This window comes from Pristis pectinata, chromosome 13 (genome assembly GCF_009764475.1).
Source record: "Pristis pectinata isolate sPriPec2 chromosome 13, sPriPec2.1.pri, whole genome shotgun sequence".
In the NCBI taxonomy this organism is placed as follows: Eukaryota; Metazoa; Chordata; class Chondrichthyes; order Rhinopristiformes; family Pristidae; genus Pristis; species Pristis pectinata.
In genome coordinates, this window is record NC_067417.1 from 2,658,710 (window position 1) to 2,684,867 (window position 26,158).

General features: G+C 50.1%; 2 protein-coding genes across 2 annotated transcripts in view; one reads left to right on the forward strand and one right to left on the reverse strand.

Moving 5' to 3' along the window:
* The window catches only part of LOC127577315 (granule associated Rac and RHOG effector protein 1-like), a 105,012-nt gene extending 82,556 nt beyond the window's left edge, over positions 1 to 22,456 (forward strand). The window contains exons 7-14 of the mRNA XM_052028424.1: positions 3,345 to 3,500; positions 6,006 to 6,103; positions 7,107 to 7,232; positions 8,925 to 9,964; positions 12,106 to 12,271; positions 13,287 to 13,418; positions 15,453 to 15,531; positions 17,554 to 22,456. Of these exons, the coding sequence (XP_051884384.1) occupies positions 3,345 to 3,500; positions 6,006 to 6,103; positions 7,107 to 7,232; positions 8,925 to 9,964; positions 12,106 to 12,271; positions 13,287 to 13,418; positions 15,453 to 15,531; positions 17,554 to 17,865 (2,109 nt within the window). The 3' untranslated portion in view covers positions 17,866 to 22,456. The remainder of the gene's footprint in view (positions 1 to 3,344; positions 3,501 to 6,005; positions 6,104 to 7,106; positions 7,233 to 8,924; positions 9,965 to 12,105; positions 12,272 to 13,286; positions 13,419 to 15,452; positions 15,532 to 17,553) is intronic.
* The window catches only part of LOC127577454 (fatty acyl-CoA hydrolase precursor, medium chain-like), a 459,511-nt gene that overhangs the window by 337,650 nt on the left and 95,703 nt on the right, over positions 1 to 26,158 (reverse strand). The window lies entirely within an intron of this gene.

The following is a 26,158-nucleotide window of genomic DNA, read 5'->3' on the forward strand; positions in this document are numbered from 1 at the left end:
CTTATTTTGGGCAGTGTCCTGTAAATTGGTGGCCTGTCTGGGGTACATAGGACCCTAAAATCCAAGAGTAAAAAGGCACGAGGCTGAAAAGCCCCAAGGGCTGTTTCCCTTGGGAAATATGTGGAGGTTCTGGTGATTCCCGAGTGTCACTGATGGAGGATGGAAGGAGAATCGATGGCAGTGGGAGTGAAGGTGCTGGTGAAAGAGCCAAGAGTAAGTTTTTAAACACAGCAGGTTCCTGTCCTCTGAAATTCACTGGAAGCAGATTCAATACGTTCAGAAAGGATTTGGATAAATAGTGGAAATGAGAAAATGTACAGGGCTACGAGGAAGGACAATGATCAGCTCCTTCGGGAAGCTGGCCCAGATACGATGGGCTGAATGGCCACCTTTAAGGTTCAATGAACAAAGGGCTTTTGTGGAACAGATCCTGCCTAGTTGGAGCTGGTTATGCCACAAAGGGATTAAGAAGGAAAATATAAGCTTAAAATAGAGAGTGATGTCCCTGTGAGAGCATGTGAAGGAAAGTTCTGGGGAACTGCAGTGTAATTGAATGGAACAAGGATGAATCATTGTTGGTGCTCGGCAACTCCCTTGATCAAAGCATGCTGGGGACGTTTGTGGTCGTCCGAGTTGGTTGGCTGTGATTACTGGTCAGATTAGAGGATGTTCTTTTAGTTCCTCATGCTCCCACCACTTCCCAGCACTGCCTGCAACATAATTTTTTAAAAACAAGTATTCTGTTCAGGGACTTGTCTGTGCTTTAACACACCTTGAGAGTCACAGAAGTCTGATGTGTTACATAAGCTGTACACTGAAGGGGCAAATTGTGTTTACATTGCTTAATCCAACATGAAAGTGGATATACGGCTCAAATTCACAGGAGGAGGCTTTGGGCAAGTTTGTGTGCATACATGGATAACGGAAGCACCTTCACCGGTAGGGCTGATCACCACCTTCTCAAGAGCAATTAGGGATGGGCAATAAGTGCTGGACTGGCCTGCGACATCCTAGGTCCCAAAAACTTTTTAAAAAGTCTTTATTTTGCAGGTAAACCTTAGTGGCTCCTTATTGAGCAACACACATAAAACACTAGGGGAACTCAGCAGGTCAGGCAGCATCTATGGAGGGAAATGGACAGTCGAGGTTTCAGGTTGAGACCCTTGACCAGGATTACTTAACCAGTAACTCAACTGAAGTTTACAAATTACTTGTTTCATCAAACAATGTTGACCTTGCTGACTGTACTGTGGTCTTCAAAGAATCTGTTAATAAATCCTTAGCAGTGGATTGCAGCCTTTTGCTGGTAGATGTTAGACAAGCTGGCTCCAGTTCCCTGTATCCTCCTCCCCCCCCATTCCTGAATAGTGGTGCTTCATTGTGGTTTTCCATGTTGTTGGGATCTTTCCAGTGTCCAGGGATTTTAAAGATTGCAACCAATACATCCACAATCTCTGCAGCCACCGTTGGAACGAAGGGCGCGGAATCATCAGTAGTGTTCCATTACCTTACCTTGGCTAAAGCAACTAGTAAAATGCTCAGAGTGGCAGAAGGTGAAGGGGTGATGGCCAAAGGGGTTAAACAAAATGATGATGGGGCAAATACAAAAGGCCATGGGACAAGTGGAAAACCAGGAGTTGAGGGAAAGTGAAAATGGGAATAGCAGACTCATTATTGGAAGGTGCAACCCTGACGTTGAACCCACAGTGGCGTGAGGTGCCAGGTGAGTTGTAAAGGTCAGAGGTAAAAGTGCACATGTGTTTCACCTTCTGTCTGGGAGGGGGTGTTGATGACAAGTGGGGGAAACAGTGTTAGGAGGGGATGGTCCATTGGAGTGCTGAGAGCAGTGAGCAGATGTGTTGTGCTGCTAGGCTTGAGTGGGGTTGACCGGAGGCTGGTAGGGTGAAAGTTGAGGAGGAGATGAGCCTGTTGAGATTCTGGGACAGAGGGGAAGGGGTGGGAGCAGAAGTGTGGGAAGTACAACAGACACGGTTAACTACCTTCCTTCGAGGCTGAAATCTCCAGGTTCCATGGAGTTGAGGAGGGAGGCCCCTCAACCCATCATTTTCATAGTAGCCAAATGGAAAGCTACGTGGGTTGGTCCCACCTTTGGTCCAGAATTGCTCTTGGGCCCCTGGTGCTAATGTACAGACTGTTGGGTGAGGAGATGGGGCAGCCATGGTGCAGACTGTTGGGTGAGGAGATGGGGCAGCCATGGGGCAGACTGTTGGGTGGGGGGTGAGGAGATTGGGCAGCCATGGTGCAGACTGTTGGGGGGGGGTGAGGAGATGGGGCAGCCATGGGGCAGACTGTTGGGTGGGGGGTGAGGAGATTGGGCAGCCATGGTGCAGACTGTTGGGTGGGGGGGTGAGGAGATGGGGCAGCCATGGTGCAGACTGTTGGGTGGGGGGTGAGGAGATTGGGCAGCCATGGGGCAGACTGTTGGGTGGGGGGTGAGGAGATGGGGCAGCCATGGGGCAGACTGTTGGGTGGGGGGATGAGGAGATGGGGCAGCCATGGTGCAGACTGTTGGGTGAGGAGATTGGGCAGCCATGGGGCAGACTGTTGGGTGGGGGGATGAGGAGATGGGGCAGCCATGGTGCGGACTGTTGGGTGAGGAGATTGGGCAGCCATGGGGCAGACTGTTGGGTGGGGGGATGAGGAGATGGGGCAGCCATGGTGCAGACTGTTGGGTGAGGAGATTGGGCAGCCATGGGGCAGACTGTTGGGTGGGGGGTGAGGAGATGGGGCAGCCATGGTGCGGACTGTTGGGTGAGGAGATTGGGCAGCCATGGTGCAGACTGTTGGGTGAGGAGATTGGGCAGCCATGGGGCAGACTGTTGGGTGGGGGGATGAGGAGAGGGGCAGCCATGGTGCAGACTGTTGGGTGAGGAGATGGGGCAGCCATGGGGCAGACTGTTGGGTGGGGGGTGAGGAGATGGGGCAGCCATGGTGCAGACTGTTGGGTGAGGAGATTGGGCAGCCATGGGGCAGACTGTTGGGTGGGGGGTGAGGAGATTGGGCAGCCATGGGGCAGACTGTTGGGTGGGGGGTGAGGAGATTGGGCAGCCATGGGGCAGACTGTTGGGTGGGGGGTGAGGAGATGGGGCAGCCATGGTGCGGACTGTTGGGTGGGGGGTGAGGAGATTGGGCAGCCATGGGGCAGACTGTTGGGTGAGGGGTGGGCAGATCCGAGGGTGAGCCACAGTTGAGTTGGTGCCAACAACATTTTTACAAAGGTTCCTGATCATCATGAACTGAAGGCCAGTGTGAAGGGATGTTTGTTTTAATCATCTGTCCCACAAGCAAAGTTGACGTGGCCTTTGGTTTGTCGTCTCTTTCAGCAAGCGATGGTGCAGCTCATCAAGGAAGCAGCTGGACAGAACGAGATGTCCCCACGTGACGAGTCCCCGACAGAAATCCTCAACCAGGTCTGCCCATCGACCTGGCGCGGTGCCTGCAAAACTGCTGTGCAATTGTTGTTCGGACAGGCTGGACTGGTGAGTGACTGCAGCTGTGTTGGATGTTCGAAGAGAAGTGCACTGGCCGTGCTGGTTGGAGCAGGTGCCTCACAGTGTCTGTGTGCACGGGTTCAAACTCACCAGCTTCTGATCTTAGTTGGGTGTCAGTGGAAATAGACTCATGGAGTTATACAGCATGGAAACAGGCCCTTCGGCCGACTGGTCCATACTGGCCAAGATGTCCCATTCAAGTTAGGCCCATTTGCCAGCGTTTGGCCCAAACCTTCTAAACCTTTCCAATCCATGTACCTGTCCAACTGTCTTTTAAAAGTTGTTATTGTACCTGCCTCACCCACTTCCTCTGGCAGCTCATTCCACATACATACCACCCTGTGTGCAGAACAAAAGAGAAAAATTTGACCCACAAGTTCCTATTAAATCTCTCCCTCTCACCTTAAACCTATGCTCTCTCGTTCTTGATTCCCTAACTTGGGGGGGGGTGGGGGGTGGGTGGGGAAGACTGAGTGCATTCATTCTATCTATGCCCCTCATGATTTTATACACCTCTAAGATCACCTCTCAGTCTCCTATACTCTAAGGAATAAAGTCCTAGCCTGTCCAACCTCTCCCTGTAACTCAGTCCCTCAAGTCCTGGCAGTTTCCTTTTAAATCTTCTCTGCACGCTTTCCAGTTTACTAACATCTTTCCTGTAGCAGGGCGACCAAACCTGAACACAGTGCTCCAAGTGCAGCCTCACCAGCACCCTGTGCAACTGCACCATGACTTCCCAACTTTTATACTTAATGCCCTGACTGATGAAGGCCAGCTTGCCAAAAGCCACCTTCACCACCCTGTCTACCTGCAACTCCTCTTTCACTGTACTCCCAATGTTCCTCCAGGGGGGCTACAGACTGTCTGTGACCTGACAACTGGCTCTAATCCCTCAGTTCCAGGCAACTGGTTGGATTCTGATGGTCGGAAGCCTCGGGAACAAATACTCCAGTTAGTGTTGACCACCTGAATCGGGATCAGCCCCACTTTCGCCCTCCCTCTGGGCTCATTCCCACCTCCTCTCGCTAGACTCTCTTTGCCCTCGCACTTGCCCCATGGTGGCACAGTGCTGCGGCTGGTGGAGACCCAGGTTTAGTCCTGACCTCGGGCGCTGTCTGTGTGGAGTTTGCACGTTCTCCCTGTGACTGCAATGGTTCCCCCAGGTGCTCCAATTTCCTCCCACATCCCAATGATGTGTGGGGTCGGTGGGTTAATCAGCTGCTGTAAGTTGCTTCTAGTGTGTAAGTGAGGGGTAGAATCTGGGGGAAGTTGTTGGGAATGTGGGCAAAATAAAATGGGATTGGTGTGAATGGGTGTTTGATGGTCAGCATGGACGATGGGCTAAAGGGCCTGTTTCTGTGCTGTACGATTCCGATGCACTCTCTTGGGGGTCTGTGGCCCCACACCCAGGCCCTGAAGTTAAATCGAGTTCAGACTGAAGCAGTTCAGAGGGTCTCCCACTTAAATATAAGAAAGGAAGAGAAATGAATTGAGTTTTCATCATGTTCTTCTCTGCCTCGAAGTGTTCAGAGTTACTGAATTGCCAGAGAAATATTTTTGAAGTGTAGTTACATGTCTGGTAGGAACCACAGCAGCCACTTTACAAACTTTACCAGTAGGCCACCTCAGCACTGCACTTGGGCTCATTCTACATTAAATGCTTGAACCCACAATTCAGTGACCGAGGTGAAGGTGTCTCCCCACAGACCATGGTTTTTCACCCATCAAGCTCCTTGCATGAAATATTTCACTTTGTGATGCAACTCTATTTTAAACTTCAAGTTCAGCCTTGCAAGGAATTGTCAGATTATGTAGAGCACTATTTCATTGTTCGAGTGATCCATGCACATTTCTACCCATCTCCTTTATTTCCCAATTCCTGATCTCCCATGGAGTACCTCAGGCTTTGGAAGGAGAAGCTTGTTGTCCTCCTGGCTGTTCCTTGAAGCTCGAGCACCAGCCTTTGGTTGCGACCTGGCACGTCAGCTGGGCCATTTTGTCCTGGTGTGAAATGACCATGTAGTGCAAGAAGGACCTGAATCTTGTTCAGGCGATTGGGCCAACATTGGAGAAGGACGCCACTGTCCTGCTTCTGTACCCTGTAATTAACCTTGTGGTCTTAAGCCAAAGGCTGGGTAATGGACAATCATTCGACCTTCCCCTGATGGCTCTCAAAATATTCAGGTCTGGGCGAGTCTTCTCTCGCCAGTTACTGTCTGCTGATCCAATGATTTGGTCAGGACAATGGCCCTTTTATGAGATCTCAAAGGATCAACATTAAGAAGTGACTGACTTGCGGTGGAGGGGATGCTGGGGAAGGTTGGGAAGGGAAATGCATGTGTGTGGATTAGTTTGAAAACAGAAAATGCTGGAAACACTCAACAGGTCAGGCAGCAGTTGTGGAAAGAGAAACTGGTCAATGTTTCTGGTCTGTGATCCTGTGTCAAAGGGGTGATGCTCGACTGAACACCCGCCATCTTCTCAAACCCTCAGGTGGTGGTGGACACAGCACAGATCGAGAACAAAGAAGCTTACGCACCACAGATCAGCCTCGAGGGCTCCAGGATTGTGGTTCAGGTACCTTCAACGTGGTAAGTGCACTCGTGCTTTTAGCAACACCGTGTGGGCCAGCGTGACTTATCTGTTTCACTGGAGCAGCAAACCTTGGGAGAGGGAGACCTGGACCATTTCCCTGTGGTTATTGGTGCTTGCATTCAGAACACACTCCAGTTTGAGTGTTATATCAAGCACATGGGCCATGTCAGAAGTAGGTTAGATGTCAAGGAAAGCTCCCTCCCGGAAGGAATCGTCAACCTCGTTCATCATGTTCCCAGCTGGTTATCCTGTGGCTTGTTAATGAGCAGACCGAGTTCACCAGAGCGTGCGAAGGTTCTTTCATCATTGTGGACCAGATCTGAACCCAGAACCTGGAGCTAGAGGATCACTGACATCCCCTCCATGGTTTCTAGCTCAAGGGCAGTGTGCTGAGGTATGAAATGTCTGACTAACTGGAGTAAATAGTGGGATCCTTATAAGTTGTATATGTGGGAGCTAGCATTGGGACAAGTGTTTCTCATCCCGGACCCCATTAGCCACTCTCACTCTGAACTTTGAGTCATGTCCTTGCCCAGATAGTGTTCATCAGGAGTCAGTGTTCAATGAATTACTGAATTGTAAGTGTTCCAGTTTATTGCTATGCTTATGGAATTTTATTTAAGCTGCTCTTCTTTACTGAATGGTCCCTTGCTGTAATTTTGCATAGTATTAAAACTATTAAGTATTTTCTTTCTCTTGTGCTCCTCTTTGTGAGGAGAGGTTTGACCCAGTCTGGTGGGTGAGGGAGCAGTTTGGGGACGGGTGGGTAATTGGGAGAGCGAGTGTGTGACTATGTGCAAGGTAAAATACGTCTTGGCAATGTCCACATTCCCTGTTTGAGCTGGCACGGACTCAGTGGGCTCTTCCTACATTGTGTGCAAATTAAAGCAAACCTCAGTGTTAGGCAGTGGAGATGAAAGGAAAGGGTGGACGCGGAGGGGAAAGTCATCGTCTTCCTCACATTACCGACCTATTTTCTTTACAAAATACCCTCTCAAGGTGTCTGAAGGAGGATCCTGCCACCATGTCTCTACTGCAGAGGTGCCTGGATCCTGAGAAAACACTGGGGCTGGTGGATGTGTTGTACACAGCCGTCTTTGACCTGTCCAAGTGGAAGGAGCGAAGGTACAGTACTGAGCACATTCTGCAGATGGAACACGTGAACCTTTGGGAGCAGGAGGAGCTTGTTAACGCCCCTGTGTGCATTCCTTTGCCTAGCCTAGCCTCGCACTCCCACTGCCCTGAGCTGGTGTTTATCCCTCCACAGGAGCTGAAGACCCATTTCATCTGCTGCCCTGTCCTGTCCTCCTTTTAGTATCCCTCACCATGTATTCACATGGTCTCTTTCCTTTCGAGCACTTGGTTGTGCCTTTTTAAGAATTCACAAAGTCTCTGCTTCAGCTACTGACTCTGAACACGCTGCTATATTACAACCTGATTCCAAAAACATTTGTCAACATTTGAACGTTTGTTCAAAATCTTACCAACTTTTCCAGCTCAGCCAGAACCACAGGTTGGTTTGTTGGATTAAACCCCAGCATACCTCCTGAAAGCCTTTTGTCACAATAGAATGTCCAGTGAGTTGTCATTTACCTGCAGTAGTTGTCTCAGGGCGGGTGCTGGAAGCCCCATGTGCTTGCTCGTCTCTCCAGTCCAATTCTGGCGTGTACGTGTGTTTACAGGGGAAGTGCGTGTTTTGTGCTATGATTTGCTGTCCCGGTGAGTGTCAAGTGGTTGGATTTTGCATTTCTGGAAGTGGGCGACCAAGGCAAAGATCGTCCTGACTGTTGGCAGTAATGACAATTAGTGTTGCATATTCTGTGACCCTTTGGTCTAAATTCCTCTAACTTTTTAGTGCTACTCCTGACCTTTTGCTTCCCTCACCAATTCATGGGCCAATGAGAATAAACTTTCCCTGATAATCCTGTCCCAGTTCATTCCCTCCCTCTGCGCCTCTGCGTACAGACCTGGTTGTAAGGATTTAAGAAGTAGGTGCAGAGGTCAGCCACGTGGCCTCGATCCTGTTCTGCCCTTTAATATCATGGTTAATTTGAGCCTTGGCTTCATTTTCTTGCCCAATCCCCATAACCCTTGATTTCCCCTGTTATCCAAGAATGGTTCTACCTCACCTTGTAGAATCACTGACTGATCCACAGCACTCTGGGCTGGAGAATTTCAACCTTCTGAGGTGCAATTTCTCATCTTACTTCTAAGTAGTCAACTGCTTGTCCTGACACTGAAGTCCATAATTTTAGGACCAACAGCTTCTCAAGCCTACCGAGAGTTTTGTGATTCAAACAAATTAGTATCCCATCATTTTCTAAACTCCAAGGGCCATTTGATCCCTGCTGATAGGACCTCTTCCTGTGGAATCCATCTTTGCACCCATTCTTGGTTAAAACAGCACAGTACTCCAGATGTGGTCTTGCCAAAGGCAAACGTCCTTAATCCAACGTGTCATTTACTTTCCTAGAAACTTGCTGTGCTCAAATACTAACTTCACATAAAAGGACACCTGATGCCTGTGAATTCCAACATCAATCAGTTTTTCATGTTTTAAAGGAAAACTACTTTTCTGTTCTTAGACCAAAGTGGCCAGTGTCACGTTCCTGCCAGTCTTGTAACCGCTTATGTCCTCTCTGGGCATTCTCATCCAAATCTGCTTCCCCACCCAGCCTTGCGTTGCCTCAGGATCGTTGCCTTCAGCCTGCTTTCCTAGCTGTGTCCAAATTCTTCTCCCTTCTCGTCCCATCAGTTCCACGTAACCAGATGCAATGCTGTTGGGTAGTAAGTCGCTCCTCTTGTTTACTGACGCAGGGAGCAAGCTTTGCCAAGCATTCAGATCCAGCTACGGCGAGAGTGCACTGACTTTGGAGGTCACGCGGACCTTCCTGCGGGGAATGGGACGATGGTGAAGTCCTCGGGAGGTCTGCAGAAGACTTTTGCCAAGCTCACCTCTCGTTTCACCAAGCGAGGGTCCTGCAGCAGTAGCAGCAGCACGGGCAGTAGCAGCGGAGGGAGCTTCTCCATCCCCAGCACCCCCTCCAAGGGCAGCTTCTCCATCTGCACCTCCGAGGAGGAGCGGAAGGGGAAGCTTCCCGGCCACTCGGACCTGAGGCTGCAGAGCATTCTCAACATCGGACATTTCCCAAAGACCGATTCCCAGGAACCCCCCCGAGGCGCGAGCAACCCCATCGTCAACGGCTTCTCGCTGGACAAGAGGGAGGCCTTCTTCAAAGGGGATGACGGCAAGGATGACCAAGGCATCAAGCTGCCGAGCGACCAGGAAATGCAGGATGTTATAGACTTTCTCTCTGGGTTCAACATGGGCAAATCCCAACAGGCGTCCCCTCTTGTCAACCGAAGGAATTCCGCCACAGTGCCGGAGCAGAAAGGGGCTCCCCTGCAGCAAGCACAGACTGCACCCCACACTCCACTGCCACCTTCCCAGCAGCTGTTGCAGCAACAGTCACAGAAGCAGCAGCAACTGCAATATTACCAGCACCTCCTCCAGCCCATTGGGCAGCAGCCTCAGCCAGCGCAACCACTGACCCCTCGGGCCCCCGGCAAGTGGCCCAACAGTTCCCCGCAGCAGTCCTCGCAGAGCTCAGGAGCAGGGCTCTCCCCGATTGGGCCCATGGGCCAGTGGAACAACCCTGCAACACACTCGGACTTGGGCTCGGACTTGTACAGCCTGGGTCTTGTTGGGAATTACATGGACAGCATCATGGATAACGTCATGTCCGACATGTTGGGTCCGAAGGTAGCAAACACCAGGAACAACACCTGGCCCAACCGAGTGCAGAGTGACGGAGTCTTCGGAATGCTGGGAGACATTCTGCCCTTTGACCCTGCAGGTAAACTCTTCCCAACTGTTCTCCATGTCTCTGCTTAATGTTAGAACGGACCCTAGGGTCCTGAAGTCTAACATTGGAAGTTCTAATGTTAGAACGGACCCTAGGGTCCTGAAGTCCCAGGTTTTACTGCTGACACAAGTCATGTGTGATAACTTGGGCTTGTGTGTGATATTAGAGACTCCCAGCCGACCTTGACTGGAGTATTGCTGTCAGGATGAGACAGGAGAGCACTGTGTAGAGAGGACTTTAACTTGATTGCAACCATAGGGCAACTTCTCTCGAGTGTTATTGGTAAGGTACTGGGGTGGGCCATTGTACAACAGATTACAGGCGCTTGTTAAGCTAGTTTATTTGATGAGTGGGTGTTTTATCGATGTGCTCATGTGCACTGTGGGGACTGATCCTCTTCTCAACCCTCATGGTAGAGGCTGCACGGTAGGGAACCACAGTGCAGCCTCTAATTCACTGCGTGGGTTTGTGTGACAGTATCTTCACCCTATTTCCCCATCCCTATCACCTGCTGAGGGACTGAGTCTCAGTCAGGATGGGACATGAGACGTGGATTGGAAAGGTTTAGAAGGTTATGGGCCAAACACTGGTAAATGGGACTAGCTTGGGTGGAGCACCCTGGTTGGCATGGGCCAGTTGGGCTGAAGGGCCTGTTTCTGTGCTGTATGACTATGACTACAAGGGAGTAAGGCACCATCTTTTGACAGTCCCTACGAAGACTGTGACCTGACCATCCGAAGGACTGTCTTCCAGTTGGTTGAGGGCATTAGATGTGTCTCAGTGCCCCCGCCTGCTGATGGCCCACTAGGTGTGGTCCTGCTGACTGCAGACTAGAGTGTGTTATAGAACTGTGTTCATTGGCGGCGCTGCACCAGTTGGAGTTTCAGAATGGCTTGGTGGGCCAAAGTTCGGGGTTAAAGTACCACTCGTATGACCTCAGACAAAGCTTGAGTGACAGCCCAGTCTGTGCGTGGCAAACTCCACAGACAGTGTAAGAACAAGCGGGTAATGGATTTTGGGTTTAGTAACATTTACTGAGGGACAGGTATTGGTCTGAATATTGGAAGTGGTGATCCTGTAGAATGCAAAAGCATTGAATATATTGGAGGAGGGGTTGGGTAAAGAGATCAATGGATATGGGGGAAGAGCAGGAACAGGGCACTGAATTCTGGTGATTGGTATTGAGTGGTGGAAGAAGTGCAAAGGGCTGAATGGCCTTCTCCAATTTCCTGTTTCTATAACTTGTGCTCTTCTCAGAAAAGTGTCATTGATTCTTTTACATCCACTCAAGAGCAGACAAGGTCTTGCTTTAGCACCTCCATCAGTGTAGCACCCCCTCCAACAGCCAGTCTCGAGTGTTTTGCGGTCGAATGTCCGGCTCTGGATTTGAACCCATGATCTTCTGACTCTGGCAAGAGTTCATCTGAACTTTAGAAACTGAATTATTGGCTGGGTGAGGCAATGAGTGTAGTCACGGTTCACTGAGGATGTGGTGCAGAGAGTGGGGGGGTGAATCCGTTGGAGGAGAGATGGACAGGGAATTCTGTTGCTCCCGACAGACTGACTAACTCCACTAAATTCCAGGGACAGCCCTAATCACCAGAGCTTAGCAACACTATGATGCTATGTGCCTGTGATGCTGCTGCAAGTAAGTTTTCCATTGCACCTGTGCACACATGGACTTGTGCAGATAGCAATAAACTCGACTTTAACTTTGAAATGCTTTGTGTGGTTGAGCTAATCCCAAGAGTTGTCAGGATCTTCACTGAGCTGGGGAGTCCTTGGAGCACATTTCCCTCCCGTGCTCTGAACTAACAAAGGTCATGAACGAAGGCAAGGAAATGGTGAACGAGAGCGGGGGGGTTGGCTGGCGGTCCTGGTACTTGCTCGTGTTCTGGTGTGTATTTATCTGGGGCTGTGTGAGCAACATCGAAAGGCAACCTGTGGGTGAAGGTGGTGACTGAGGCCAGCACAGCTGAGTGGATCTGTTTGCCGGTGGAGGGGGCACCTGGAACGGTCAGTAACCAGGGGACTGGGCGACCTGCAATGTGTCAGGGGCGGGGCGGGGGCGGAGCTGGGACACCCGGAGTCGACAGTAACGGAGCCCCTGTGGCGCCTGCTCTCTCTGACAGTGGGCTCGGACCCAGAGTTTGCTCGGTACGTGGCGGGTGTGAGCCAGGCCATGCAGCAGAAGCGGCAGACGCAGCACGTCCGACGGCACAGCACCGCGAGGACCAACTGGCCGGTCACTGAGGAGGCTCACAGGGCATGGCAGCCCCCGGAGTACTTCACCGAGGGGTAGGTCTTACAGCTCAGGACCCCTGGAGAGAGGGGGACGCGGTGGGGAGGGCAGGGTCCAGCCCTGGGACCCCTGTGGTGAATCACATCCAGCCTAGGCCCCGGGGAAGGTACGCATTACAGTCCCATGTTGGCAGTGTTTGTGTATGTGGCTGTTGAATGGGCAGGTGTCTGGGGTACAAAGGCAGCTGTGACGGTCACTCTGTAAGTGATCAGAGTCCTGTTGACCAGAAGTGCTCGCTCTTGTCTAGTGAGCCCAGCACCAGCTTTATCATATACCAGACCCAGTGACCACTGCTATCGTCACTGGCACAGCTGCTGCCCAGTGCAGCCACCCTGAGGTTGAGCTGTTTTACTCCTGGATCAGTGTGGATATGAGGGCAGCAAGGTGGTAGGCTCTAGCTCTAGCACCAGCACCTCGCTCATAGAAGATCAAGAAGTTCCTGTTCCCACTTGTGGCACACTCTGCAAACTATTACCACTCCGCTTCCTGTGCTCAGGGAGGGCAAGGGGTTCTCCTTCCCACACCATCCACTCGAAAACCTACTGCCAATGCTGGAAATCTGTAACTAAAGCAGAAAAGGCTGGGGAAACACTCGGCAGGTCGGGCAGCATCTGTGGAGAGAGAAACAGTTAACGTTTGGGGCCAGAAACCCTTTGTCCAAACGGAGAAAGAGAGAATCCCTTTGTCCAACCCATCCCTCCTGCCAACCCTCTGCAACTTGAAACCAACTGATTTTCTCTCCTTCCCAGTTCTGATGAAGGGTCTCCGACCTGAAGCATTAACTCTGTTTCTCCCTCCACAGATGCTGCCTGACCTGCTGAATATTCTGTTTGTCCACCACTTCACTGCTCACTGGTCTTCCCTCAGCCTAATGAACATTGTATGTTGCTGATTTCAGTGTCAATCATATGCCAGCAGTATTCTTCCTGTACAGTTTCTCCCAGGCTCTGGTTAGGAGTTGCTGAGACTTGGTCTGCAGAGCTGCTTGATAACCTATTCTCTGTCTCTCAGGGATGTGATGAGCTGGTCAGGTACACAGGGAGACTCTGCCAGTTCCAGCGATGAGGCTTCTTCTGCTAATGGGGACAGTTTATTCTCCATGTTCTCAGGGCCTGACCTTGTTGCTGCTGTCAAACAGAGAAGGTAAGCAAAGTTAATAACCACCTACATCCTTTCATTTATTCACAGTGGGTGTTAACTTCTCAGCCTTCCTTCTCATGACAGGAGGCGATGAGCTACCACCTTGAGCCCCTACAGTCTGTGTGTCAAAGGAGCTGCCACAGTGCTGGTGGGAGGGAGTTCCAGGAATTTAAGATAAGGGCAATGAAGGAACTATGACACATTTCCAAAATGAGGCATGTTGTGATTTGGAGGGGAATTGGTTGGTTGTAGGGTGCCCTTGTCCTTCAGAGTGGTTAAGATTGATTTGGGAGGTGTGTAGAGAAAGTCTTGGTGAGTTGTTGGACTAGTGATGGAGGCACGTCACAGAGTCGGTGTAAACCCTGGTAATGTTTTGGTCAGAGAGTGGTTACACCCCTCAAGTTGTCCAATGTCTGCACGTCAGACCACATACAGTTGCAACATTTGGCCATTATGCAGGATAAGATTTAAATCCCTGCTCCCCATTGATGCCATGTTGTACTAGGTTTGCCAAGATGGGCATCTAGGAGGTTTTGATTTACGATGTAACCACGGTGGTGAACAGGCAGCAACACTCCCACACCACCTGTTTTTTTTAATCGTGGCAGATGCTTGATGAAAGAATTCTCCTGGGTCTAAAACAGTGACTGCGGAAAATGGAGATTTCCACCTTTCTCCCAATCCCTGCCTCGTTCCCCCTGGACATTTCATGGTAAATGATCTGTCTTCAAACCCCTGGCTCTTGGGAAAGTCCACAACAAATGTCTTGCCCTCCCTCCTCTCCAATAACTCTCTGCTCTGTCAGTAAAGGAGGAACCAAATGAAATGTCCTAGAAATGACCAGATGTAACTCCGTCACCACCTCAGCCTCCTGCTTCACACCTCCAAACCACACTTAACAATGAACTCCATCTTCATTCCTCACCACCTGTAGCTCTGCATTAACTGTCAAAGAACCACTTCCCAATGCCCCCTGAGCTACATAGTGTTCCTGATTCTCAACTAACATGACTTTTAGTCCTATCGCGTTCTACCTGCTTCTCTGCACATTGATGGATGGCCAATTGAAATGTGGGAAATGTGAAATTTTATATCCCAGAAAGGGGAAGATTTAGGATAGTGGTCAGAGTTGTTAACTTTTATTGCACTGTCTAATCCCTGCTCTAAGATCTACCTCGTTCAGGTCTGTTCACCTTGGCTTTGATCTAGATTAGTTCAGTGACATTGATGATCTACTTTTAAGTTGTTTTTATTTCTGAATTTCTCTCCCAGTTTTGACTTTGTAATTTTATAAAATGCTTCCATTTATGCATTAATTTTTTAGACCCAAACATTACTGTGTAGGTACAGTTTTGCTGATAAATGGAGCCATTCTCTCTGAGAATAGCTCATGGGTTGAGCAGACAATTAATGTAGTCTTTGGTGATGTTGGTTCTGGGAAGACTGTTACTGAAGTCCTTTGGTGCTGAGAGATGTTTGATGTCCAGCAGGAAATGGAGCAACAGGACTCTTGTTTTGCACCTCTAATGAAGCTGGAGTCGGTCAGTATCCCACTGAAGTGTCTCCGTTATGACCATGCACATGTCAGCCAGGTTTTTGCTGACGTCTTTGTCTGACTTGGATTATAGGTTCACACTACGCTCTAGAATCTTGCACACGGTATCTGGGCTGACACTAATGCAACACTGAGGAAGTGCTGCTTCGTCAGAGGTGCTGTGAAACAAGGTCCTCGCCTGTTATGTGAGGTGGATGTAAACGTCCAGTAGTATCGTTTGTTGGTTAAGGTTTTTCCTCAACCAATGTCCCCTAAAGATGACCTGATCATTTTTGCTGTGCAGGTATTGTCTGCCACAAGTGGTGACCACACACAAGATATCTCACAGGCTTTGGGGCATTCTGAGTTGGGGAAGGGAGATTCAGAAAAGTTTTCCCCATCGGTCTCAGTACCACCCTGCGCGCTGCTGCTGAGACCGCACTGAACGAGAGGACCCATTGTGTTCATGTCCAACGAGTCACCGTTGCTCTTGTGTTCCACAGAAAGCACAGCAGTGGTGATCAAGAAACTTCCACCCTACCTTCTCCTCCTGTCTTATCCACACTAGATGATCTTAGCCAGGTATGTACGCAAACCCCCTTCTTCCTGCAATGTTGTGAAGTATTGGAATTTACAAATATGTTAAAATGTGATTACTCACTTGTTCTTGGTCCTATGATAATATTATTATCATGGTTCATTTGCACACTGCCTTTTTAGATTTCTTTTATACTTTATATTTGTGTAAGTATGTTTGTTTTATTTTATAGTTATAATTGCTCTTATCAATTTGCTGTTTTGGTTTTTATTAGGCAAGGGGATGCCATCGTAATCTCGTTGTGTTGTTGTTGCAACAGTTCAATGACAAATAAAAGAAATAAAGAATAAAAAAAAGTAGCAGGGGCCACTGAGTTGGCAGCCTGTTGGTGGTGAATGCCATGAGCTGAGCCCGTGTGAGTGGGTGCGGCTGCGACGTGGGCTCCATGCTGGCTCGTGGTTCCTTGGATCCAATCACAGTTTCTCCATACACAATCCAGACAATGATTGGCTCAAGGATAAAGGTTAAACATGGTGGAAATCGGAAAGCACACACCCATTGCTAGAGCCTTTTAATGGGTTGGGCAGATATGGGGGAAGGTGGTGGGGGAGCTGTTAATGTTTAAACACAACATGATTGTGGGTGGTTCTGGTCGCCCCATTACAGGAAGGATGTGGAGGCTTTGGAGAGGGTGCAGAAGAGGTTCACCAGGATGTTGCCTGGATAAGAGGGCATGAGCTATAAGGAGAGGTTGGACAGACTTGGGTTATTTTCTCCGGAGTATCGGAGGCTGAGGGGAGACCTGATAGAAGTTTATAAAATTATAAACAGAATCATTTTCCCAGGAATAGAAATGTCAAATACTGGAGGATGTGCATTTAAGGTGAGAGGGGGAAAGTTTAAAGGAGATGTGTGGGGCAAGTTTTTTTTTTACACAAGGTGCTGCCAGGGTGGTGGTGGAGGCAGATATGATAGAGGGGTTTAAGAGGCTTTTAGACACGAGAATGTGCAGGGAGTGGAGGGATGTGGATCACGTGCAGGCAGATGGGATTTAGTTTAATTTAGCGTCATGGTCAGCACAGACATGGTGGGCCAAAGGGCCTGTTCCTATGCAGTACTGTTCTATGTTTTATTTACGTCCTAATCAGAGGGGGAGGGGGAAGCTATCCATCTGATGGGAACAACAGAGTAAAGGGCATAGGGTTACAGACACTGGGGGGGAATCTAGGAAACGCAAGTTCTCCTGAAAGGAGATGGAAATAAGGCCACCTCTTACAGCACCCCCCCTCCTCCCCCCCCCCCCCCCCCACACACACACACACCAACCAACTGCCAACTACAGTTGTTTGGGGTGATTGAAACTTTCGTTAGGCTGTGGAAAGAAGTGGAGTAAAGAGAGAAACTGGTGGAGACTCTCGGCTCTCCAGCAGTGTCTGTACAGAGGAAAACAGAGTCAGTGACCCTCGGTCAGTGTTGGCAGGTGAATGGACTTGGTTCACGGACCCCCATTGAACTGATTTTGTGGCAGGACCAGCTCTTGGAGGGGTGGGTGCGGCAAATGAGTTCCCGTTCCAGTATTGATGAATTGGCTAACAGTGCGCAGTCGAGACGTGGCCTTGAACCTTTGGTCTTTGGACCTGAGCTCAGTGTGGAACGGCAGAATCAAGGGCAGGTGGGCTGGGAGTGCTCAGCAGGTCAGGCAGCCTCTGTGGAGAGTGAGGGACAGTCGACGTCTTGGGTCCGGACCTCTGACAGTTGTCTCCTTCTGTTTGGGGCGTTTCCAGTATTACCGGATTTTTTCATTGGACCTGGGACATGTCTCTTAGCCCGTGATGTGGTTCTGAAATTGTGCAGGGTCCTTCGCAGGGTGTGGTGGGTTGGGACGGGACGGCAGTGATTGGTGATGGTGCTGTTGGAAGAGGGCTGGGGAGGATGTTAGCTGTTATTAGAATGCCCTCTGATCCGAGAGACAGGCTGCATTCAGTGCTCCCACAGTGCTGGAGATGTTCCTCTCTCCTGCCCTTCGGGTTTGGTTTGGATCTTACCTGCAGTGTTTTCTCCTCCAGGATAACAAGACCAAGACGTGGCCTCCGAAAGCTCCCTGGCAACACTTGGCGTCCCTCACCAACACAATGCCCAATCCAGGCACCTCCCTGTACCAGGTGACCAACCCAGTCAGCCAGTGGAATGACTCCATGCAGATGCTCCAGTCTGCCGTCTGGTCAACGGCCACCGACAGCTCCCCTTCCACCGGAATCTCATCCAATTTCTCATACAGCCAGCAGCAGCAAGCTTCCCAGCACAAAACAATGAACAAGGGCTTCAAATCCTATCCCATGAAGCAGGAGAGGAGACAGTCCTATCTGCATCAGTACTGAGTCTTTGGAAGTAACAAAATCCCCGACCTTCATGGAGCCAGGGTTCTGTATTCTAGTGAAGAGTTGCACGATTCTGGATGCTGTGAGGAGCTGTTCTGCTACCTGAGTGTCTCGGTTGGTTCCTGGTGCTTGTTCTGCTCTGTGAGTGTGGGGTGGAAGCAGCAGGTTGTTGTGCTGTGATCAGGGCAGTGGGGAATGCTGCCCATTGGATAACCGAGCGTCAGAACTTCACGGTGTGGGAATGCACCCCTCACTCGAGGACTCTGCTCCCGTTACTATAGCAGTCAGAGGTTTACACCAGTTTGTACCAATGGTCGCCTGCTCCCAGTCTGAGCTGGGTAACTCCGAGGCCCCCTGTCACTGGGGGTCCGGAGATCATTGTACACGACGGTCACACTGACCACTAGACGTCTAGAAAGGGGGGAAACACGTAACCACTTTAAGCAGCTGGAGTAGCTTTTTTTGTACTGAACACCACTAGATTGAAGTTAAAGCAAAACGTAGCACCCTAATTGGCTGTTATTCTAAAAGCCAAGGTCTTGTGTCATCCCTGTTGTAACATCCAGACCCTCGTTTAAAATAAAATGACCCAAGTTCAGGCTGGGATAGGGAAACCTCCAGAAGCAAAATTATTCTAACACTGGTCCTCTGTCAGCCCAAATCTCCTCCAAGCGAGGACACTTGGAGTAAGTGCTGTGACCCTCCCTATAGGACTTCAGCCGTTCACTAGGATACATTGCCTTGAAAGAGTAGCTTAATCTTTGTAGTGTTGTGGTGTAGTCGCTGGTTTAATGTTCTGAAATGTTGAGTTTTCCACATTCTTGACTCTGAGCTTTCCTCCTTGTCCCTTCTGTGTGCTGCGTCACCTGCGCCAGAGCCTTTGTATCCCTGTGCACCATGTTATCTGTGGCTGGGGTCCTCACCCGATGGAAACAGTTTGCACCTCTCCCTGCAGCTGACTCCTAGCCAGGGCAGTGAAGTGAGCACTGTGTCAACTACAGGTGAGTTCCAGTAACAGTGGGAGGAAAACGTTAAACTAAACACACAAGTGTTGCTCAAACTGTTTTATAGTTAGAATCAAGGAGAAACCTGGTGGGGGTGGGGGGGGGGGGTGGGGAAGAAATGTCACCTGTGTAATTTTTTGTACTTTTTTTATAAACTTGCCGGTGATTTTGCTGGAGGGAGTCTCGCAGGCATTGAGACGTGACCAACAGCCTGCTCCTTACCTCACCTCTCTCGTGCCTCCACTTCACCGTCCAAAGCAGGTGGCTGAGCTGGCGACTGTTCCACCTTCGGCCGCGAGCTCAGCTGGTCCTCGGCTGCAGCTACTGATCTGGTGCCTTGTTTAGAAATTCGTTACTCCATTCCGAGAGGCAGGAGGAAGGGACACTGGCACTAACTTGCCTTGTCGGGTGCATATTTTATAGACGAGCCCACCCCCCACCCACTCTCAGCCTCCTCCTCTCTCCTCTCATTGTGTCTCTGTCCTTACTCTCTCTATGCCTCCCTCCCTGCCTCGTGATCTCAGTCTCTCTTCTGTGAACACCCTGCCAAAGCTCCAGGCGAGGGTCACATTCTGTCCTTGGAGCTGTAGTTGAGCTGGGATGATGGGAACGCCAGTTCTCTCTCTAGCAGATGATAGTGCTCAGCCACAGATCGTACGCCCCACTCCCCACCCCCTACCCCCCCCCCGAGCTCGCCTGGTCTCCATCCCCAGGCCCATCCCCACCTCACTTGTCAGAGAGCCGCCTCCAGCTCTAATCTCAGAATGTGCTCTGCAGTCACGGGGAGGATCCCAGCCCCCTGCCACACTCCGCTCCACTGCCCTGACCTGGGGGTGGTAATGATGGGAGGTTTAGGCCCTTTGACCACCTCCAGCCCAAATTCAGAAATAATTTTTTTTAGAAAGCAAGAAGTCTGAAATCAGTTTGGTTCTGTAAGGAGATTATTAAACCTTTGGGTTTAGATCCTTTCCCCAGAGGATCCGAAGAGAAAGTTAAAGCTGCTTAAGCCTTGTATATTGAAGCTGTTACCTTAATGAGAGATTGTGGATGTGACAATTGGTGCAAAACTATATCATGTAAAAAAAATCTTACATGCACTTTCTGCTAATCTTTCTCCATTATAAGTTTGTATGTGAACATTTATAATGGGAACTACCAGTGTCAGACTGTGGAGAGACAGTAGACATAAACAACAGACCGTCTTTAAAGACGTACAGAGTCAAAAGTTTCCATTGGAAAGGTTGCTATGAATTTATAATGGAAATGTATAAAAGTAAGGATGTTCTGACTGTGAAATGGGGATGACTTGCATTGGCACTGCCCGTCCACTTAACCCCAGCTCTCCAAACCCATTTCACATGAAGGTAACACTGTCGTGAATCCTTGGGTACAACTCCCATGGAGCATCGGCTGGTAAATTTCTTATTAAAAACTTCAAAATATTTTCTGTTTTTTTTAAAATAAAACTTGCATCTGCCGCATACTGAACACACGAGATGTTTTTGTGCTGATGGAGTGGGCTGGAAGTGTGTTGGAGGTGACGGTGTCCACAACCGCCTGTCTCTGCAACTGAATTGATGGAGGGCACATCTCTCACTGGATGCCAGCTTATTCACTTCCCTACTCTCAACCTGCTGGGGTCTCCCCCTTCCTCTGTCCCTCTCCACCTCTCTGCCTCTGTCTCTCTACCACTCTCTGTACCTCTCTCTCCCCCTCCCCTCCCTCTCTCTCTCTGTAGCTCTCTCTCTCTCTCTCTCTCTATCTATCTCTCTCTGTACATCTCTCTCTGTACCCCCCCCCCTCTCTCTCTCTCTCTCTCTCTCTCTCTCTCTGTCTGTCTGACTGTGTAATACCTTCATCGGATGTCACAAAGAGCCTGGGTGAGGGGTGGTTTGGTTTGTCTGTGTCAGTCAAACATGAACCCATCAGTGAAGTATTTTCTCACTGGGATGTGTGGCAGAGGGCACCTCTCACTCCACTGTACTGCAACAGGTGGAGCAGTGTATTAACTTTGCTAGTGGGATTATGCTGAACAATCAAAGGTTTCCCTCCCCACGATGTAGAAAGCAGAGCCATCTGCACGTGGAGGTGCTGGAGCTGTGGGTAAGGTCAAGGCTTTAACCTTCTGCAGGTATAATTGCCCCATCACTGACCTCAGACCACTGGTTTGGCGTGACAAATCGTTTTCCTTGCCCTCGGAGCTACCAGCACAACTGTTTCAAAAAAAACAATGCTTCAAATGTTGTCATTACACATGTACTCACAGGCTGTGTTTTCAACCCAGTTTAACTGTCCTATTTTGTTTTTTTATTTCTGCTGTTTCCATTGACTGTTGACCCTTCCAGAAAGTGGTGTACTAGTACAGCATGGAAACAGGCCCTTCGGCCCAACTCCTCTGTGCTGACCAAGTTGCCTAACTGAGCTAGTCCCATTTACCTGCATTTGGCCCATATCCCTCTGAACTTTTCCCATCCATGGACCTGTCCAAGTCCCTTTTAAATGTTGTAACTGTACCTGCCTCTACCCCTTCCTCTGGCAGCTCGTTCCACACACCTACCACCCTCTGTGTGGAAAACATGCCCCTTTAAATCTTTCTCCTCTCACCTTAAATCTGTGTCCTCTAGTTTTACACTGCCCCTACCCTGGGGAAGAAGTGTGTCCATCCACCCTATCTATGCCCCTCATGGTTTTATAAACCTCTATAAGGTCACGCCCTCAGCTTCTTTCATTCCAGGGAAAACAGTCCCAGCCTGTCCAGCCTCTCCTTGTAACTCGAGCCCTCCAGTCCCAGCAACATCCATGTGAATCTCTGCACCCCCTCCAGCTTAATCACATCTTGTAGCTGGGTGACCAGAACTGCACACAGTACTCCCAAGTGTGGTCTCACCAACGTCTTGTACAGCTGTAACAGGACGTCCCAACTGAGTGACTGCAATTAACATCACAGTTGCTGTGAGGTTTGGAAAGTTTTCCTCTCTGTGCTCCTGGTGTAGGGGGCTTGGCACTGTATCTATAGCCCACCTGCTGCTGGGGGGTGTCACCAGCCCAGCCGATCACTGGCTCTTCCATCCTCAAACCAAATCAATAAAGGACGCCCACTTCTTTCAAAGTTCTTCCTTCCTGGGATTTGGATTGTAACAGTGTCCCGGAGATTAACCCTTGATTCCCGGGGCAGCCCTGAAGTGCTTGCTCTCTCACCTCACCCCTTTAAGTGTGGGTGATGATGGCTGGTTCTGAGGCATTTGGAGTTTGCTGCCATCCAGTGACCACAGGTGGGACTGCAGGGCGAGGAGAGAGAGAGGTCAGAGCTTGCACTGGGGGTAGTGTTTGGCCAGCGGAACCCAGTCCCATTTGGCCCTGTTGGACTTGTTTTCGTAATCACGCAGTTTAAAAGATGTCATTTCTGATTGGCGTGCATTGTGATAACTGATTTGATTCCTCCAACTGAAGGATTAACAGATCTCCAGTCACTTAAACTTAATATTTGTATAAATGCATCAACAGTATTGATCTTATTTTTGTATTTTCTAAAACATACCATCACTGTATATTTTAAAACATTTAAGTAAAGATGGGTTTTAAAAGTGCATTTGACTAAGTTGGTGAACTGTTGCACTGAAGATGCTGCGGGCATCCCCTGACAGCACCCAGGGGTGCTGAGATCCTGAGGGGAATGGGGCCGAGGGTGTGTTGGGGGCTGTTTGGCTGGGTAGGGGCAGCAAGCAGCTCCTTGTGTGAGTTTTGTGTGTCTGTTTTCAAACCCCAAGTGTTAATTCGTGAACGTGAACCCAACCCTTCAGATTTGCAGACAGGACACTGTAGACACTGGAATCTGGAGCAATGGCCGATCTGCTGGAGGAACTCTGTGGGGGGGGGGGGGGGGGGGGGAGTGTCGACTGTGCATCAGAGCTTCGACCAGAAACGCTGATAATTCCTCTTCCCCCACTACGGACGCTGCTCGACCTGCTGAGGTCCTCCAGCAGACCGTTTGCTGTGCCTTCAGATTTGCGTTGATGGCAGTGAGCAGACTTCTTGTAGCTGCAGGACAATGCTGCAGATGCTGGGAACACGAAATAAAGTGCTGGGAATGGCCAGCAGGTCAGACGTAGTCACAGAGCAATACAGTACGGATCCAGGCCCTTCGGCCCAACCAGTCCATGCCGACCACGGTGCCCACCCAGCTAGTCCCAATTTCCTGTGTTCGGCCCATATCCCTCCAAGCCCCGCCCCTCCCTGTACATATCCAAGTGCTTCTTAAATGACAGTTGTACCTGCCTCACCCACTTCCTCTGGCAGCTCGTTCCATACACTCACCACACTCTGCGTGGGGGAAAAAGTTGCCCCTTGGGTCCCTTTTAAATCTTTCCCCTCTCACCCTAAACCTATGCCCCCTAGTTTTGGACTCCCCTACCCTGGGGAAAACACTGTTACCATCCACCTGATCTACGCCTCTCATAATCTTAAACACCCAGAAGGTCACCCCGCATTCTCCTACCCTGTAAGGAATAAACTCCCAGCCTGTCCAACCTCTCCCTATAACTCAGGCTCTCAAGTCCTAGTAAAGAAGATTCTGCGGTTGGGTTGGGATTGGCCCATGCACAGTTCGGGATCTTCTACCTGAACTTGGGAGCAGGGACTGGGTGCATGGAGTGGTCCTTGTCCACACTTACATCGTGAGCACACCAGAGGCGCAGCATACTGACTGAGGTCGTCGTTTTTGCTGTATCACAGCTCAAGGCCATTCATCCCATTGAATCCACGCTGGGTCCCAGCCAAACTATCTCATCAGTCTTATGTCCCTGGATCCCGGCAACTCATCCATTCTTGCACACTGAAGCCTTTACCCATTACCCCGTGAAACATTTTACAGCACTGTAGAAGAACTGCCAAACAGGTGCCTTCTCTCCAGTCCCAGGGTCATGGAGTTTTGCGGGGGAAATGGATTTGATTTTGTTTCACTGACGTGAGCCTCAGTTGTTAAGAGTTGTGCTGTCAATGTTCTCAGTGGGGTTTGCTTCCCCTCCAGCCCCAGAACACAGTGGTTGGCTGCTGGATACCTAATGAAGGCCATTCAGAGTAGGCAATGTAAGGGCACAGCAGGATCCCACAGGCAGCAGCGAGCAGAGATTTTTCTGGGTGCAGGTGCCGGGTAAATGCAGAAACCCGGAGCTCTCGTCCACTCTTCCTCCGGGTGTCAAGACAGCCTCCACCGTGTCCTTTGTGGAAAATTGATCTGATGTTTATGGAGGAGAGGAAAGTGGCCAGTGGTGCGCAGCTGTGTGGGTGGGTCACTGTTTGAGAAGGTATCTGCAAGCCTGTCACCCTGTTCACATTGCCTTTGCCCAGGTGCTGTGCACTCCACTGGAAGAGGTGCACGTGACTGGCTGCTTCAGCGGGAGGCACTGCTTGGGTCCCTGGGGAGGGAGGAGGTGAAATGGGAGCTGCGAGGAGGGGGAGGGCTGGTGGTGATCCAGATCAGTGAAGGAAATGGTCCCACAGAAAGGAGATGGGCCGGCGCGTCAGCTGGTGGTATCAGCCTGGAGGTCTTGGAATCTACAGCGGATGAAATGTGGGATGTGGAGGGTGAAGACAACATCAGCCCGATGGCGGGCGGGTGGGTGCAGAGGAGAAGTGGCAAATGCAATGATGCAGAGGAGCGTCCTGTCAGCTCTGCTGGGGAGGAAACCACATCTCAGGTGCTGGTATGGAAGGAGCCACAGAAAGTGGGCCGATGGAGTCCTTGCAGGGTGCAGTCACGAGAGCTGTGCCCCTGAGAGCTCTTGATGGATATTCATCACTGGCCTCTTCCCCAGAAACATTGGGAAAGACGAGGCCTAGTCTAAGACCCTGTGAAAGTGAGAGCCGTGAACCTTTGATTGCAGTATTACTGCTGCTTCCTGCTCCTGGACTCAACTCAATGTATTGGAAGTGGCAAGGGAGGCTCTGGAACCACCACTGTCCTACGTACCCCAGAAGAAGAAGGGCACAGCTTGGGCCCACGGGTTCGCATAGCTACACCTTGGGGTGGGAAGAGATGTGAGTTGGGTGAGAGAAATGAGCTTGTCCAGGTGAAGGGTGGTGGTGGAGGGGAACTGGTTGGGCCTCTGCTCAAGGAAGAAGCAGAGGGTCTCAGACCCTCCTGGTGTGGGACGGAGATGGGAGAGACTGGAAGTCACTGGGGTGGGATGAGTGGGGAAAGATCTAAAGGGCATCTGAGGGGCAAGTTTTTCACATGGTGGGTGTGTGGAACAAGCTGCCAGAGGAAGTGGTTGAGGTGGGTACAATTGACATTTAAAACACTTGGACAAATTCATGGATAGCAAAGGGGCATGGGCAAATGGGACTAGCTCAGGAAGGCACCTTGGTCAGCATGGATGAGTTGGGCCGAAGGGCCTGTTTCCATGTTGTATGACTCTATGGGAGAGCCACCTGGTGTCCAACTCTGAGCCTGCAGTCAAACTCGTCAAAGAATGCCCAATGGCAAGGCTGGACCTTCCAAAAGTACCTTCTGATTTTATTTAGAACAAGTTCACAATCGGTTAACGGAAAAAGGCCGTGTCTGGATCTGCCTGCACCACAGCACATTCCTCCAGGGGCCTCTGGTTACTCGGCGACCAGCAGCTCCTCTCGCATGTGAACACCAACACTGTCCCAAACTCCACGCTCGCCTCTGCAAGAGAATCGGTCTTATTTAATTTCAAACAGCTGGTTGTGTGTGTGTGTGAGAGAGACCAATCAGCAACAAGGTTGGGGGGGGGTGAATTCTGGATATATCTGGGGGTGATGAGGCTGGGCAGTGGGAGGGGGAGTATTTACGTAATAGTGATCATAAATTGTGTGTAGTTATGGAGAAGGGCACAGGATTTTACAAGGGCAGGAAATGATTTAACAAAAATCGACTGTTAAATCGGTCTCAGAGCGCTGGGAGGGATTCCAGGAGGGGGTTCAGAGTTCGGGGGAGACATACTTCCCACAGGAGTAAGGAGCAGGGCAAGGATAAAATGGAAAACCTATGTCCGATGTGGAGCTGAGTTCACCAGAGAACAAAGTGTAGGAATCAAATTTAAAGAAAAATCAGAAAAGGAAAGAGAGGCTGTGAAAAATGCAGGCAAAGTAAAACGAAAGGAAATCCAAAACTGTCCGTAAAGAAGGAGAATATAATGGAGTGGGGAGTGGGGATGATTTGGGACCTGAATAGTTACATGTGTGGGGGCAGAGGGTGGGGGTGAGGTGCTTGATGAAGTTATTGCAGTTCACTGGGGGGGGGGGGGGTAGTGAGACAAGCTGGT